Below are 18,643 nucleotides of genomic sequence, written 5' to 3'. Positions count from 1 at the left end.
ACGGCGCTACACATGGCAAGAAATAACGACCGGTTGTGTACCGCGAACAGTGTCACGGGCCAAGCGATACTTCTGACTCGTGTTTCATGAATTTCGGCGTGCAGCAACACGCTGCTTTATTACGAATACTAATGTCTGTCGCTCGAGTTTGCAAGCTTGTCCCTCTCACATGCTGTTACGCTCGAATACAAGAAACTTGCGGCGCAATTGCAATCTCCAAACTATGTACTTTTCAGCGAATTGCGAATACGAAATTATCATCTTCCTCGTTTCCTACCACTTTTATATTGCTCTTTATTTCTGACGCCTTGGGATTTCATCAGATACATTCTTTGGTTATGGTGACCCATTTCAAGTATCATGCTATATCAATAGGGTAAATGAAAAAGTATTTTCTTTCCATTTTAGCGACTATTTAATTTTTTTCAGTTCAGCATAGTTGAGCTCCAACATTTCGAAGCTCTTGTCGAACTTGTCTTTGTTAGTCGATTGTCGTTGTTGTCGATTAATCTTTGTTTTTCACCTTATATCTCTAAGCAGACGAAGATTTCGAAAATTAAAAGCATTTTGCACGAGGTCTAACAACACCGTCCCATCGTTAGAATAATCCATAGAAGTATTAATTTTAACGTGCGACGTTTTCAAGTTTGTAATCGGACCCCTAATACGCAATATTGTCCGATCTAGATGCATAATTACCCCTAATCGGATTGTCCGCGGCAGAGCTCTCCTGACAGCATTAAAGCATCGGCTAAACCGTAGCTGACGGCTCTCACAGATTTCACAGCTTTCGGATTTTCGCGCAGCATGTCGGTCGCGCACGGTGAAAACGGTGATATCGATCATCGGTCGATTTCCACGGCCCATGGAGTTCATATATATCGCGAACGTTATCGCATTCTGGCGCTGGCAATAGTGGCTAGATGGTTGCGCAGCCTATAATACTTTACGCATCAAGCGTCGCAAATACTAGTGGAAAACGTAATCGGAGCGGGGTTATGCGGTACGCGTGCGTGCGCGTACACCGCGGCCGCGTATCATTTACAGCGGACGATTCGAGCGGACGCGTGCATGCTCTCCTACATGAAAACCGGTATTGGTGTAGATTCGTGCCATTATCCATTATCTACCACGGTATTACGTTCATTTGACACGCTATCCGCGCTCGCAACCGGCACACTGAAACTATTTCCAACGGCGCGGTGCGCCGGTCCTTTACACGCTTGTCCATCTACGCGTTACGCGTATATGATTCACGCTCGTTACCAGATGCCAGTCTACAAGGAGATTCTCTCATTAATTTCTAACCGAATCACAACGGCAGATATAAAAAAAATCCGTACCGCTGCCCATACAGAAACGGATTAATGCAGGCAGATCTCGCGCGGAAACGGAGCAGCGTGGCGCGTCACAGCGTTAACCTAGTTTCTTCCTTGCTCCTGGTTTCTGTAGCCAGGCTGAACGAAGATAATGATGATTTGCGACAGCTGTCGGTTTTGCGGTAAACGATTGCTGCCCCGACACGCCAAGCTGCTCTTAGAATTCGTTGGACCGTGCTATCCTGAATCTCGACAGATCAACGAGCGCCTTTCGGCTTCCTTTAACTCTCTTCTGTATAATAATTCCTTCGTCATTGACGAAGAAGAGAACGATCGAATTAACACGGCACCATGGAAAATCGGTATACTTACGGGTAGCGTAGCCGTCGACATAAGTCTCTACGATCTTCTTATATTTTATCAAATTAACGCATCCCGGATGTGCAAAAGCTTTCTATTCTTTATGTAACAGATGTAGGCTACATCGCTATGATACAACTCGTCGTAATCGTAAATTCTCAGTTCGCCACAATGAAGGACCTACTTCCTTGTCCATATGTCGACGATCTCTCTCTCTTGACAGATCAAATTGATTTTCACCTATTAATAGAAGAAGGACGCGCGATCTCCTTGAGAACACCTGACTGAAACGGCGGTAACGGGTTCACGATAGCTGTGACTTCGTAACACGATGTCCGCGCGTTAATTACCTTCGTCTTCTATAGGATGGAAACTCGTCTGGTTCGGACACGCGTATTGCCAGGCTTTCCATTCACGATGCTCTTATCTGACCGTGTGTACGTCTACATTTACATAAGCGTACACCGCGAGTGCATTCACATGGTCGAATGCACAGGGCGCGTGTAGCTCGCGTAATACGCGGCTACCACGCAGCCTTCATTCGAGACGATCGGTACGCAAGATGAACATAACACATGCGATAATTGCTCATCGTTGTGCCGGCTGTCCTCTGTGCCGCAACAACCATCGCTGGGTCATATTAACCGTTAATGTTAACATAACCGATCTCGACCGCACGGTGAATGGATCGTAAAGTCGATTACTCGTCCAGTTAGTGCTCGTACGAATCTCTTCCATTCCATACTACGCTCGTGTTGCGAGCTCGTCTCGTTTTCTCTTTGTATCCTCTTCGATTTACCGAGCAATAAATTCTTCGACACCGGCATCGAGGCAACAGTTGCGGCCAGACACGTATTCTAAAGGTCACGCTGGTCAGAGCATTATTTTAGATCGTTTTATCTATCCGCCGGAAGGGATTAATCGCCTATCTATCATATTTTTAACTACATCTTATTACCAACTGTTTGATCGGAATCGTTAATGGTAAATACGTTCTATTTATAGTATATAATCGTTAAAATTCGAAGATCTATTTCATAACGATTTGTATTTTTGCTCTTATTACAATCGTATCTTATAAGGTAATTTATTAGATCATTAGAATCTTATTATTCGATGGATTTTCCTTTGCAATAATGTTGTTTTACCATTTAAGGGTTTTACGGTGTAAAAGGTATTCCTTGGTAATTACGTACGATAAATGTATAGTTCTTAATATATATAAAAATGATATATATCGTGATATATAATACGTATCGTGATAATTAATGGTATTACAGTACAGTTACGGTATAATACATTACTTAGAATAATTAACGTGAATAACGTTTATGATTCGTTACATGAATAATTTATTATATCTTAAGAATTGAAAAATAGTTAGTGCATCTTCGGTAATTGTTAGGAAATAATAGATATATACAGTATATTTTTACGTATTTAATAGAATATACATTTGGAGATTTTCTAATCGTTGTTAAAGTTGTTCAAACGATATATTATGTAATACACAGTAGGTAAAGTACCAAATTTAATATTGTATCGTATGAAAATAATGCCACATACATCGTGTAACTACCAACGTAAGCACCTGAAGTTACACACTATCGTTAAATATTCTTCTTTTCAAACGACGTTTTAAATCTTCTAAGCAAGGTGTAGTTAAACCACATGGATATCTAAATGACGACAAATTTGAAATATTCAGATCCATATTATAATTATCTCACGTAAGTATCTGCTGTACATTTGCCACAGTGTAAATGTAGTTTTCACTGAACCATTTTAATGGTACCGTTTATTCAAGAGCGCCGAGATTCAAGAAACACATTTAAAAGTCGCTTGATTTAAACGTCCATTAAGACAGACTTTTTCGAATAATTCTATCATTTCTCATCACGGTAATTGCCACTTGCGCGGTAGACGCATCGTTTAAGAAACGATATTTACATTTGTACGCGATTATAATTAATCGTTGCTTATGATCGAATCTAAGAAACTTTTTGCCAAGGAACGAGTTTGTCTCGCGTCGTTAGTGCCTGATGATCAGAAGACGCGTATCTGTTTCGGTTTTTACTCGATTCAACTCCCTGATAGTTTTGGAATAAGTTACCGTTGGCTTTGGTGACACTTACAAATTACCCAGGGATATAAGAATTAATGACTTTAGTCCTGGCTCCACTACTCGTACGTTGTTTATGGGAAATCTATGTATCTCTCCGTGATGAAATAATACGTCTCTCCCACATACTACGAATAGTTTAGGTGCACGAAACACTAAGAAATTATCGCGTCAGTGTGAGGAGATGCCTCGAACTCCACGAGACCGGATATATAATTTCGAACCTAAACTTTGTATTATTATTTTTATTTTTAACATCTATTTGTTAATATCCAATAATTGGGGAATTAAATATTCTACATTATTTTACACTATCTACTATTTCTCGTGAACATTGCCCACATGAGGATTTAAGTAAAATCATTGGTAACGTACTAAGTACTGTTTAGGACTGGGAAGATTTGTATTACTTACTTTCAGGAATGTGGTAAATTATACGCATCATTCAAAAAAATTTTTTAATTGCTGAAAGATTTACGATATCCATGAACAAATTAATATAAAAGTGCGTCATAATTATAGCACCGTGAACTGTTATTACTAGCGAATAATTAAATTGAAGACCTCCTTTATTCGGTCATTGTAATTAAAAATTACGAATATCTTGCAAGTAAAAATTATCTCCAACAGCAATCATTTATACATTTAATCAACGCCAATTTTAGCTCGAGTTAAATTCAAGTTCTAAGAACCAAAGAATAATAAACCAGTAAATAACACGAAAACCACGAAATATATTTAAATAATTTATACACGCTATGAAATAAACGTAGATATTACATGAAACGAAGTATATTCTTTGGTATCGTGTTTCAATATTCAAGCAGTAATAAAACGGTAATTTTGCGACATTTTAACACAACGGAAAATCAAGCTGTACAACAGCGGAAGAGCTGATCTCGCGTAACTAATGCGATCAAGAGATTTGTACTGCGATTTATTCGCCAAGACAAATCATCATGCCGTGGCACGCGTGCTCGTAGCTCGCGTCCGGTTTTATTCGCGGATGCTCGAGTCGATGAAACAGAGAATCGTCTGGGAAAGGACGTACTCGGGATCTCATGAAAGGATGCCACGGGGAATTATTAACGTGGGATCTATCTGGCGAATCGCAGAAGTAGTAAGTTGGGGACACCGTTACGGCGCCGCGGCGATACGAACAAGCCCGTAACGTAACCGATCGTTCGAAGCATTCCAACTTTGAGACATTGCAAGAATGTCTAGCTCGCCTACCTTTCGAACGATCCTCGTTAAAAACTTCGTGCACATAAATAGACATGTATGTGATACTCGGAAGATAGGTTTCGTGCATTCTACGTTCGGTATTTGTAATCTTTCACAGGTTCGCGAGCAATAATTCCTGCATACTATGGGAACTCCAGCGAGATGACCCTGCGTATCCGGGAACGATCATAGGATGATTGTTATCTCGATCGGTTTAAACGGCAAATAATTGATGGCACGCGGAAGGTTTGATTTTTCATGCACCAAAATCGGAAGCACGTGAGAACCTTGTTGCGAACTATAACACGCGACAAACACAAGAATAGCAGTTACAATGTAAATAACCGTGCTGACGATAATGATTACGTCATCAACGATAGAAACGACCGTCGTGACGATAATCGCGTCGTAATCTTTTATGTGCATTACATAGAGTTGATAGGCGTGCCAATTAAAGGATATTGGTACATGTCAATCAGTTGCGTGGTCGATTCTCGGCCGACTAACGCTAAAAATCTAAGGTAAAGAAGATACGTATGTATATAGGTCAGGCTGCTTTTATGTCTTCGCTATAATTAGTCAATTAACATTTCCTGTTCACAGAAACAACCGCATTAAAATTTATGAGGTAAAGAACATTTTCTTCGAATTGTGTTTACAATCTCATTCATATCTCCATTCTCCTGCATGGTAAAGCATTTCGGACTATTATTTCATATAGACATTAATCGGTATAGACGTACCGTTTCTCACGAACTACAAAAATACGTATTGTATGTAGTAAACTTCTCGGGGCCAAAGAATAACGAAACGATACGTTAAAAAGGAATTCGACAAAACGGAGCATAACGAATTTTGTATCTGTACTTTAATTCGAATGCTATTCGCATGATTTTACGGCATTCTTGCGCTCATCGAGTTTGCTTTCGCCGATCGTTCCGCGAGAATAAACACGAAACGGTAGCCATTCGATAATAGCCACGAATCATTAACTGTGACTCTGTTAACGCATTAGCAGTGGAAATTGTTATCGGGGTATGCCCCGATGCAGATTCGAATCGATCGCAATGAGATCCATTTCAGTTTGTAAGCGTTGCCACTGCGTTAATTAAAACATGCTTAGCGATACGGCATTCTTAGTATCCAGTCGACACGCTGTCTACTACACACGTCGACTCACGAACGCCGCTGACGTTCAACTATATTATTCGTAATCTGTGACGTGCCACTTACGCGTACAACACAGTAGTAAACTCAATTTTAATTAACGTCGTCCGCATAACAGCGTCGTACTCAGCTGTTCGCCGATATACGCCAGCTGGTTTCTTCCTTTTGTTTCGTGTATTACGATGTAAGCCTAACAATTGGCAACGTGACGTCGCGACGTGTACATCGATGATTATGTAAATACAGTCGACGAGAATAACAAGTGGACAAGTAGCGGAAGTATCAATGAATTTTAATCGAACTGATTTATAGTTTATATACTTCAGTTTTATTTATTACATATGCTCTTAGTATTATAAGTTATTTAGTGAAAAATCGAAATTAATACTTACATTTTTGTATAAACAAGCCATATTCGACGAAACTTCATTGATACCTACTTCCATTACGTGTCCATTTATTTTTGTCCCCTTCATAAATATTTAACAAATGAGTATTGAAATTAGATCTACGTAACGATCTACGTAATGTATATAACTAATAAATTGTATCGAAATGTAATAAGAAAAAGGAAGCGTGAAGAAGCATATTTCCAGAAATTAAAGTTAGGTCGATTCATAGAGTTCGACAAAAACGGTACCCTTGTGAGGATTAAGTTCTTTAAAAATTACCAGTTACTAATCTACTTCGATGAGACAACATTCAAGACTATGAAAAAGCGTCGAACCGCTCGTTATAGTCGATAGTCGAAGAATAAAAAACGGTCAAAGACCGTTGAAAGCTGAGGCTGGAAGGAAAACAAAATAAATCGCTTGGGACAGTCGTAACGCCACGATCATTTGGTTATTAAGAGAACAAGGTTGTAAGGCGGTCGCTGTCAATTGAAAGCTCTGTGAAGCGATGCATTTAATTTGACAAAAAACAGTAGACTCGGCAAGCCGCTGATCAGCTCCGACTCGATTTGCCGTTGAGATTTGCTTCGAGCAAAATCGTGACGCAACGACCGCTAAAAATTTATTATCGACTCTCGTGACAATCGTAAAGCTAATCGCTGAATCATCGACGGTTGGTCCATTATACAGTCAATGATTGATGTGTACCGCCGATTGTAACGTTGAAAATCCATCGGCTTAAGCTACTCATAAATGGCTTACCGCGAAAATGGACCACAGTCGTCGAGTTTTATGAATGGTTGCGGAGAACAGGTTTCAGTCTGGATACGCGATCGTTAATTTTATTTTTATCTCGCGAACGTTTTATTTTCCTTTTAATCCCGGATACCCATATCGCTTTAACCAGCGCGTTTCATTTTCCCACGCATGAAATTGAAATCTCAAATCGATCAATTCGCTCGTCTAACATGAATCGGCACCAGATACCCAAGGTTGAATTATACGCTCCTTTTACTTGTTTATTGCTAGCCATCCGAATGACATAGCAAATAAAATGAAGCAGACGATCGGTCTTCCCTGTAATTATCATTTCCTCTCGTTCGTTTAGCTTCACCCGAAGGTGATACGGATCGTGGAGCGAAATATATTACGGAGCAAAATACTGACTACTCTGATTGATCGTAGGATTTGCTGTACGCAAAGGCAGTATTAGAGACGTGATCAAAGGAACGAGGAACTGGCCGAACCGGTAACGTATCGCTTATCGATTCATTAGCGACTTCGTTTCAGCTACATTCGAACCAACAAAGTGTCGTTTCTAAATAGGTCAGGCACGAACTACAAAACAAACTACCAGTTGTAATTTCCTCCGTGCTTTTAAGCGTCGTTTTTTTCATTCGGGAAAGAGACAACGTTCAACCTTGTATTATCCTCGCAATGGATCTCGCGCGATAAACCGATATATCAGTCGAACGACAATTATCGCGTAGAATAACATTGATCAAGAATAGAAGTTCCAGTCCATTTTGTGTTGGCACGAAAATACACGAAACTCGTTACGCGAAAGTCATTTGTCTCGTTCGTGCTTTGACTTCTATGCTTCCTTTAATGTCTACATTGGACGTGGCAATAAGTTTGCGAATGGTAACGTCGCTCTGGTATATAAAATACGCGATACGTGAAATATGTGAGAAAAGCGTCCAAAATGAAAAAGAAAAATACAACTTATGTTAAAATTCGTTAGACGGACGTTGTACTGCCAATTATAGTAGATTTTATACACAACGATGGTAAAAAAATCAGATTGAAATGGCTATGAAAAGACAATATAACCGAATCGATCAATCTTGTTTATCTGAAACTGATCGTAAACGTCGCGGATCCTAATTCTACCGAACGGATTGAGCACGCGTACGCTCGAAACCCCATAACCATGATTTCTCTCGGCAAATCAATTTTACGCCGAGACCTCCTTGGGATTCGAACCGCGACCTGACGGACGGTGTTCAGTTAATTTGCTCGCTAGACCATGGTGGTCGGATAAATTAAAATAGATCCGGCTGCAAATTCCTTTTAGAGTCAGCTCGCCTGCATACGATTACAATAAATTAAGGCATGCTCTAACGACAAAACGTTCGTGCTTTCAGAAAAGCGTATCTCATCGTGAGAGGCTGGGACCTCCAGGATGCCAGGGGTGTGGAGGTTGCTACGTATGCTGATCTATATGGTGAGAAATATTGCTAATCTCTGTACATACAAGTAGATTTACAATAGCTTGCGGTAAAGATTCATTATAGCTTGAGCAAATATATGTAGGTATACACAGTTAGTAACTATAGTACGGATTTTTATCATCTCATGGGAAATATGACGGTGTTAAGTATGTAATATGCAAAAATATATGAAATATTCAATCCAAAGTATTTATTATAATAATTAGTGGATGAAACAAATTCCTATCCAAGTTCCGTTTCTTTAGTTATATTGATAAAAATATAATAACCCGCGGTACAATAATAAATAGTTTTTGCCATAGCTTAAGCGAGAGAATAATAGCGCGAATAAGCCCATATGAGAAGTATTATTCGATATGACCTAACGGTAACTCATATAGAAAGAACACGTTTATCGATTATTTGTGAACCATCGATAGATGGATATGTACAGATCGAGTCGAGGTAATCGAACTTCCGGTTCAAAGGCTATCGAATGGTTCAAATAATTAATAATCACGCAACGCTGTAACATCCGACTGAAAGTATGCTACTTTCTCGCATAATGTACGAACGATTATTATTAAGCTTGCCTGAGTGAATAATGAAGACAAAACGGGGATTAGCATCTAATGTGCATATTTACAATCAAAGTTTAAGCGTCAAGAGAAAATTACACTGCAAATACGTTTCACGTCTTGACACTTGAGCCAGAAAGTTACGATAATAAAACAGATCATAAGGAATAAAGCGTAAAATGATAAAATTTTGTAAACGATTTTAAGCTTGATCTATTTGAATATCTAGAAAGCATAAATACCTCTAGCATTAATACTAGACTGTCATTATAAATTATATATATATAAATAAATAATAAAATGCAATGAGACTCGAGGATTAAATAGACACTTATGGCACATTGTAAGAAAGCTGCAACATGCGTAATATCTGATCTGACTATATTGTATCGACCGAAAGTTTACATACATACGCGAATTTACATACAACCATTAGACAAGGAGAGTAAGTTATTAGACCATGAACGTGAAAAACGAGTTACGGATACTATTAAGTTACAGTGGCTCATGCGGATAGTTGGAATACCTGTACATAATCCTACACCCATTACACCGCCCAACTATTCACACGATTCTTCGCACGTTGTCTCTTATCTGCTAGCCATTTCTTTCGTAAGCCAATTAAACTCTAGAACATACTGAACTACGGCTACCAATTCTGATAATGGGCCATAATTTCAGTGAACTGCGTTTGCTGACGCCGCGTTACTCATAGATCCCTTCCTTAATTAAAGACTAACGGGCTCTCGGTAGCCAGGCCCTAAAGATAGTAGGTAGTAAAAGGTACCGTTCAAAAATTAGAAATCAAGAGAAGAACGAAGGAGGGATAAAACTGTTCACTTTATATCCGTGATGATCGTTACGAAATGATGCCTAATGAAAAATTCGTCACAGTTGGATGACAATGCGATGACGCAGCAAGAGACGCGACAGCTTGCAAGCGGATATTCGTGCCTACTCTAGGTACCGTTACCCGTATCTTACGACCTTCTTTTCCTCCTTTTCCCCTTGCACCTGCTTCCTCTGAAAGTTATTCAGGACCCCTGCACAACCTATTGCCCCCACGACGTTATTGCGTCTACAGAGTGAAATCTCTTATTGCGGTTTCGCGCAGGAAATGCGTCGTCCTCTCGTGTGCTTACTGCTTCAAAATGTATACCCTTCCGTATCCACGTTGTTCGTTCTGCCGGATTTCTATATTCATTCTAGGAAGCTTCGTATATAGTTATCGGTGATTTTCATCCACTTTATCCTGTTTTACCTCGCCAAACTCTACCGGAATAATTTCGTTCGATAATTCGGCTTTATCGTACCCACGGTTATAAATGAAAATTTTACAAGAACAATTTTTATGAACAATTCGAGTAATATGTACTTTGCAGAACCAAGAATGAATGATACTCGAGTTAAAGGTCTTTGAATCCAGTCGAATAATCAAATATTCTGAAGAAATTGAGATTTTTGTATTCAGTGGCTCTGAGAAGTAAACTCTATGGATTGTAGCAAAATATTTGAGACTGCATAAACGATCGAGAGAGATAGTAAATTCGATGTTTTTTTAAAGCACTGAAATAACAAAAAGCACAAACATCTTTCTATACATATAATTAATAATTCACGTTGAAGATTATTTGCTAATACAACTTTTTTTCTTCAAACATTTAATATCTTAATCTCGAGACAAATTATATCATCAATTACCTCTAACACCATCTAATATCGAACGAAATAGAATTAGGGTTCCATATCTCGTTTCCTGTTAACTCTTGAACGGGTCTTCGCATATACAAATATACTAACCATCGGTGATTAACTGCTCTTAGAAGAAATACCGCAAAAAACTGCGTGACTATTCATCGTTTGCTTTTGTGCCCGGCGCGACAGACCACGAGTTTTTAAAGAAGGAACTTCAAATACAATCCATCGCCGAAATCTTTATCGGTGCCTATTCAAAAGAACGTGACGCGAAGAAATAGTTACTCGTTTCATGTAGAGAGTAGCACATAAACGAATACAGAGGAAGCTATTTCCGCGTGTCACGAGGAATACAATCGAGTACACGGAGACGGGCATTAGTATTCGAACGCCAGAAGAGCCGCGATGGGAAACTCACCTACCGGCGTGCCTCACGTTCGAGTAACTCAGAATACTGATACGTTCGCGGTTATAACGAACTGAAAGCCTATATCCCGCGAATTGTTTCCGCCTGTAGCGCATAATATAAATATCGTTTACCATTCGTTTCACGTTCAAGAGCACGAACGTATTGTCTTCTCTCGATAAATGACCGAGCAAAGAGCGTGGATGTTGCGGAACATTAGGTATTTCTGTTGCATTGATTTTATCTTTTCGTTACGTACGGGATATCGAATTTTTAAAAGACTTTCGTACTTACGTTATCGATTTTCTAACTCAACAATCAACTCAATCTTGTAACATCTACAAAAATTTAGTTTACAAACGAGTTACTTACCAGAATGGACGTGACCCTATTATCAAGTACAATTTTACTATTTAACAAAAAAGATTTCTTAATAGGGAATAATATACATAAAGAATATTTTATTAGAGATCATCAGATGCCAAAGACTGCTAGCTAAATTTTTAAAGAAAGGAGATGCGAAACGAGTAAGATTAAGAATTTTCTACTTCGAATTAATTTCCTGACAAAATTTCCTTCTTGTATCGCTCTTCCAGGAAACAGACAATATACTCTCACTCGCAACTCCGATCTATCTCATATTGATGCGCTAGTTTAAAATTCCATCCCAATTTTCCCCTCATCTACTCTCACAATCTACCAACAAGAAGTACATTAAAGAGTCTATAGCTACCTCAACATCCGTTCTATCCGGATCATTGAACCCTCCCGCCCCCCTCCTGTCAGCCGTTATTATTCGCACATAATCAACATTTTTCTACAACGTTCGCGAAGGATATCGTAAAGCGCTGTGCATCGGGCGATTGATTCTCGATCATCGACCGTGAACCAAGGTGAAGCAAAATGATGGAGAAAGAAAAACCGAGGCTCGCTCGGTTGCTCGCGAGAGCACGCAGTGCACACAAGCGCGTGGTCTGTGTATACCAGGTGCGTAATCATTTCTAATGAAACGTTGTCATTTAACAGTGCGATTGTAAGAGCACAGAAACTTGTTTTCACTTGCGCGAAAAACGGCGACCGTTAATGCAGCGGTAAAGACGCCTCTCCCGTTACAGCATTGCGCGAGCACGGTATATACACCGGGAACACCTTCCTTCAAAGATCTTCACTTACGCGTGCGTGTCGCCGAGATTTTCTGCGATTCTCTGGAGCCAAGCGACGCGATCTCCGCGGCGGCGACTATGCGTTCGAAGTAATACGCCCAAAGCTGTACGCGAAGAATGCAGGCTGGCCAGCCGGTGATTTCTAGAGAAATCCTCGGAACATAACACGCCTAATCTCCCACGACCTGTGCACGCTTGCGATTTTCATGCCAAGATTCTAGGATATTACGCCGCCGTGAATCGCAACGTTTGCGCCGTATGTGAAAAACGGCGGATCACCGTAAGGCGAAACATTACAGTGTTTTGCCGGGCTTAATATTCCTCTAAGTATCGCGAAATATGTCCGCCGAACGATACATTCTATGCACGGAACGTTTATTTGCTTATCCGTTCATTCATTGCGTGGCATTTACGCTCGTAGGAGAATACCGAGGATAGTCGCGCAATAATAATTTACGGTAAACGTAATGGTATAATCATCGCTGCCGATTCGAAATAAAGATACGTGAAACGCGAAATTACAGATACGGTCGAGTAAGTCTCGTTATTGAGGCACTCGTTCGGGAATTGTAGCCGCGAAAAGGTACTTATGTTCGACGATGCTGTACAGCCTCGCGAAAGTCTTCGAACGATGATATATCTATAATTGAAATGGACACAGATTCTATGGTATAGCGGATATTTTGAAATTGCCACGTGTATTTTGCATAGGATATGTACGAGGATAACGTGTATCATTGGTTATATCTGTTTGTTCCTTGCTCATTGATAACTGAGATTTTGAAGATTGCAAATCATTTCGATCGATCATTTCAATGGATCATAAACTACAGCTTACGCAGCTTATGCTCGCATTGTTCATCCTTGACTGATCTACATGATAAGTACGGTTTACAGTAGGTACATAAGTAATCATAACTTCACGACTCACAAGAGGATACTTTAGTGTATAGAAGCGTGCATAGGTAGGTTTCATGTGTAGAAACGTGCATTAAAGGATAGGTCATTCGCATAGCACTCGCTAAATATCTGTTGCCCGCAACTTAAGATGTCTCGAATGTTTCTCATAAACTAGGAGTAACGCAGACATCCGTATCCTTGACAATATTATTAGAGGTGTAATGGCACATCGTGAAATCTGAATCTTCGAACGTAGCTATTGAAAGTTTTACTAGGGTCTAGCCGCGGTGAGAGATTGCGTGCTGCTTGAAAATATCGTAAAAACTCTGTAAGAACAAACTTTACGCGTTGAGACAACACGTAATAGAATACAGTGTGTCAATATTTAACAATCGTACGAGTACTTGTATCTATAATATATATTACGTCTGCTTCAATTTGACACGATGTAAAATAATCGGATATCAAATAAATTAATTGATTGCAGCGTGTTGAACGTAGTTAAATAAAATTGGTAATTTTTAATGATGAATTAGTCGAATAAGAATTAATACGTTTATGACAATGAACGATATAAATTTGTCATGACATTTGTGACTTTGTCTCGTTCTGAACTAACATTTACGATATTGCTCTATTAGTTATCAGAGCATAACTAACATTGTAAAAATTTCATAACGGTTATGCATCTGGGTAGTTATACCGCAACTCTTGGCGTGCTATTATTCGAACAAATTTCTTTAACGCTAGCCTACTGTATTGTTAAGGTATATCTTGGCCATTATCGCTTAGCTAACTTCGTAACTTACGAATCGTACAGCGATCGTTAAGCTTCATAAGAGTATCGACATTTCATAGAAAATATATTTCACTGTTGCATCTCGGCTTATCATAAACGATATTACGTACACTTGGAACGTAACGATCGTTACAAGAGATCGTTAAGTTGTAATTGTACGATCATTTAAGTAATTAAATATTTATTGTATCTAATTTAAGAAGAAAAATGCGAATATAAAGGTGTTAGGATACACGTAATCACGATAATAAATGTAACCCCGTATTAACGTTTTTACAAGGTGCTTAGTAAGTTTAATTTATGTGCGTGCTTCATAGAATTTTAAATGCAATTAACCACATAATCTGCGAAATATCTCTTTCCCCCCCCCCTGTAATTTATCGAATCTCCTACTGAATCAACAGGTTCTAAGATTATCAACTATTAACACATCTCATACCATATAAGATAAGATAAAATACCACTGAACTAATTTAAGAGTGAAAATGCAGCTCAAGCTACGACTTGATGGATGATTAATATTTCCTACGTAATTAAATGTCTTGCCAAAAGCAGCTGGAAACTACATAATGGCTAGATTCGTAACTACCTTTCATAAATTTGTGTATGACAGGTTACTGATATTGAAGTAGTATCTACTTCCATCAGATACAGACATAAACCGTAGAGGACCGCTTCATTCGCGATAAATTTTGATGCGGTGGTTATTAATATAAAACGTATACGTTCAAACATGTTCGGTCGAACAACATCTGTGGAAGGTATTCACGACAGTCACGCGTAGTATAGTGTGAAAGGAAGACAGGTCATGGTGTTCAAAGTATAAAAACGTATTCCTCGAATGCACAGGTGGTTGGCTTGAAGAGCGTTGGTAGCAATAGCGACATTTGGCCGCTAGAAAGGCCAGAGGGAATGCCAGCCATACAATCTCTCGAGGTGATGTGTGGAAAGGATCACATGGATGTACATCTCTCGTTCTCACAACCCTTCGAGGGCATCGTCTCGTCCAAAGGCCAACACGCCGATCCGCGATGCGTCTACGTTCCACCGTCCACTGGCCAGACTTTCTTCTCCTTTCGGATAGCCTACGCGAGGTAAGACCGCGAAAATATCAAGCATTCGTCTATCGAACCGTATCTACCCGTGAAAAGATATAGGCAAGCTCGACACGATTAGATGATTTAAGGCGTTGCTCGATGCTCGAGATCGATTATACCGTCTCGGTTTACCGGGATCTCCATAGAGGATTGTTAACTTATGACATTAACTGGAACTTATGAGGCGTCTGGCGCGAACCGGCTCGCAAACTACGATAAAGGATAATTGGATAAGCGATTGGGTTTAACGAAAAGTTATTTGACAGGCTATTAATCGATTCTAATGGGGTTTCGCGCGTATTTCAGTGGCTTCTGAAGATTATTGACGAATGTTGTTTAACGCAAAGACACGAAGAATAGAGACGTTAAGTATTATCTGCTACATTTTAGCAATGAAAAATAGTAACAGCAAAATAGTTTATCTGCAACGTTTCAGCGATTAATAAATTCGTAAATCGATATTCAGTCTAGATTTTGTTCGTCTGGTCGCAGATGCGGTACCAAGCCGGATATGCATGGACAGTTTTATGAGAACACTGTTGTCGTTCAGTACGACAAAGATTTGCTCGAAGTCTGGGACGAAGCCAAACGACTGCGATGCGAATGGTTCAACGATTACGAAAAGACTGCTTCGAAACCGCCAATGGTTATCGCGGATCTCGACGTAATACAGTTAGACTTCAGAGGTATAATTTGCTCTTCTACACACATGCAAACAACATATACATTTTCCACATCGACGTCGCTTAATGATCTTCGTATCTCTTAACCCTCGTCCAACATCCATGTAGTAAATCTCGTCACAGCAGCCCTTGGTACGATTAATATCTTAAATTTTAATACGTTTATACTTTAATCGATAAATACAAGCGATTTGCCTTGATCAAGGTTTACTATAGGAAAGACTATGGATATATAGTTAATGGGTAAAACGATGATCCTTCTGTGCAAAGTGTTTTATACGAGGTACAAATGGTCGCATCGCGCACGGTAACTCGTGTAGCAGCGGTTAACCACAGGTAGGACCGCAGCCTCGCCACTTAACTTCATTTTATGCAACACGTATAAATCGCACCTGACACGTTGTACCTAGAGAACGGGCAACAGACTGCCTGCAAACTAAAACGCAAATATAAGTGTACCATTCTATCGGTATTGCAGGCGACAACGTGGATTGTTGGATGGAAATTCAACATGGCAAGGGACCATGGGCACCTCCGGTTTCCGGAATAGTACCGCTCGGCTCTACTCTCACCCTAGTCGTCGCTATAAACGATTATCGAGGTAACGTGACAACGAAACATCCAACTTTATGAAACTTTTCCAAACCTATAAGAGCGTTGATGCTTTCGCCAGCTGGATTATCGCGTTTGACATTGTTAGAGGCTTGCAGGCGTGAGCCGTTTCCAATAGGAAGAAATTGTCGACGTTCCGCCAACATTGCGGCTGGCTTCATCGGTAGACTGGGGATTTTTACGCAAATTCATATTTTTGAAAATATAATGAAAAAAGTACAACTTCGGTAGGAAATTGTTTTACGTACCAAGTATTATAAAAAGTATTATACTTTGAATATTTTACATGTCTTTTCGTGTTATACGCATTCTGTGTATCTTTGCGCTTTTAAAGTTTTCACAAATAAAAATATATTATACATTATATACTACACATTAGAATTCGAAGGATACCGAGTAGCAGTACATGCTGACGAAGCTAAGTGTAATACCGACGAAACGTCGGTAATCTCTTCCTGTTGGACACGGCTCACGCTCGGAAACTTCTAATAGCTTTCGAAAGCTACACAATCGGGTGATACTTGGAAACGGCTATGTATTCGTTAATGTCATTTCCGTAATTAATTCGACACAGGAGAATTCGACATGCGCGTCAAGTCGTGCGTGGCCTCGGACGGCGGTGGACACACGATACAGCTGAGCGACGAGTTCGGATGCGTGCTGAGGCCGAAGATGATCAGCCGATTCTTGAAAGCACGGGGTTCCGACGATCGGGCGACGGTCATCACTTACGCCTTCTTCCACGCGTTCAAGTTCCCGGACGCGTTGAGCGTGCACATCAAGTGCAAGGTAAACGATGTTGGGTAATATACAGCGGATAACACAGCTTACGATCGAAAACAGGATTACCGACAACTGAAAATATTATTACGCGCGACCAAGGTGCTTTGGCGCACCTTCTGTTAACTTGGAGAGATGTTCGTCAAAGTAAAGAGCAAATATTTACAATTAAACAGCTTACGAACGGCTTAATGAATTTACTCTGTAAACGGCAATGAACGTTAAATCATTTGGCTACTCATTATGCAAATTTATACTTAGAAAGACAGGGAAAAAAAATGAAACGATGACTAAGAGGAACATCAAAGCAATAAGTTGTTTCGATCAATGTCAAGGTTGAGATCTGTCGTCACGGCTGTTTGGATCACTGTCAGCTCAGTGGATCCGTTGGCCACTACATTCAAGAGCGCAAGGATCAGATACGACCGCAATACCCGCAAACCACGGTACCGCCCACCGTTCACAACGACGAGGACAACAGTGCCGACAAGAGCAACGAAAACGTAGGTGGTGGAACCGAGCAAGGTGATGGCTCCCTTTACGACGACATTATTCAAGATGGTGATGAGATGACCTCGATAGGAGGTCATTTCTTGGGGGTCGAGAAATCAGTTCCGAAAGCACAGGCGCAGACAAGCAACCGGCTACCGGCGCCGGTAGTCGAGACACCAAACGAGGAAATTCATTTGGATAACGCTGATCTTTCAAGACCATTCGTAGTAAGTATATTTCGTACTTATTTACATATTTTCTAGGTAAATGAGATTCTAAGATGCTGTCTTCGGAAACCTTCGGTAGAACCACGTTTATTCGAATAGATCATGAGACAAGGATAATACGTATAGATTTCCTACATAGTGAACTCCCTTTTTCAGCTCTTCCTATTAATTTCAGTGTTGAAATTTAAATGCTAGGAACTAAATTGTTCCTTTGTTGGCACATACAATGTATTTTAAATAAAAACAGATGTTTTCGTATATTAATATTTATATTCGCTGTTGAAATAAGTGTCTGTACGTATTATGAGATTACACTCGACCGTAGTTTGAATAATAGAGGATCAGCGTTAATTTTCCTATGTAAACGAGATGCGGATAAGCATATAGTGTATTCAGATTTCGATATATTTGTAA

The 18,643-nt window shown here is 39.8% G+C and overlaps 1 protein-coding gene across 4 annotated transcripts in view; it reads left to right on the top strand.

The window, feature by feature from the left end:
• LOC100648459 overlaps positions 1–18,643 on the top strand; it is a 28,552-nt gene that overhangs the window by 6,587 nt on the left and 3,322 nt on the right. For 2 of the 4 annotated variants that reach the window (XM_048412888.1, XM_003400989.4), the window contains exons 2-7: positions 8,732–8,811; positions 15,188–15,432; positions 15,928–16,121; positions 16,597–16,719; positions 17,305–17,519; positions 17,846–18,229. In XM_048412888.1, the coding sequence (XP_048268845.1) occupies positions 8,770–8,811; positions 15,188–15,432; positions 15,928–16,121; positions 16,597–16,719; positions 17,305–17,519; positions 17,846–18,229 (1,203 nt within the window). In that variant the 5' untranslated portion in view covers positions 8,732–8,769. Of the gene's footprint in view, positions 1–2,407; positions 2,664–2,724; positions 7,834–8,731; positions 8,812–15,187; positions 15,433–15,927; positions 16,122–16,596; positions 16,720–17,304; positions 17,520–17,845; positions 18,230–18,643 lie in introns of those variants that run through there. The other 2 variants (XM_048412886.1, XM_048412887.1) reach the window with 2 other exon arrangements.

Source organism: Bombus terrestris, chromosome 15 (genome assembly GCF_910591885.1).
Source record: "Bombus terrestris chromosome 15, iyBomTerr1.2, whole genome shotgun sequence".
Lineage (NCBI taxonomy): Eukaryota > Metazoa > Arthropoda > Insecta > Hymenoptera > Apidae > Bombus > Bombus terrestris.
Note: the sequence above shows the minus strand (reverse complement) of the source record. Positions and strands in the feature narration are given on the sequence as shown.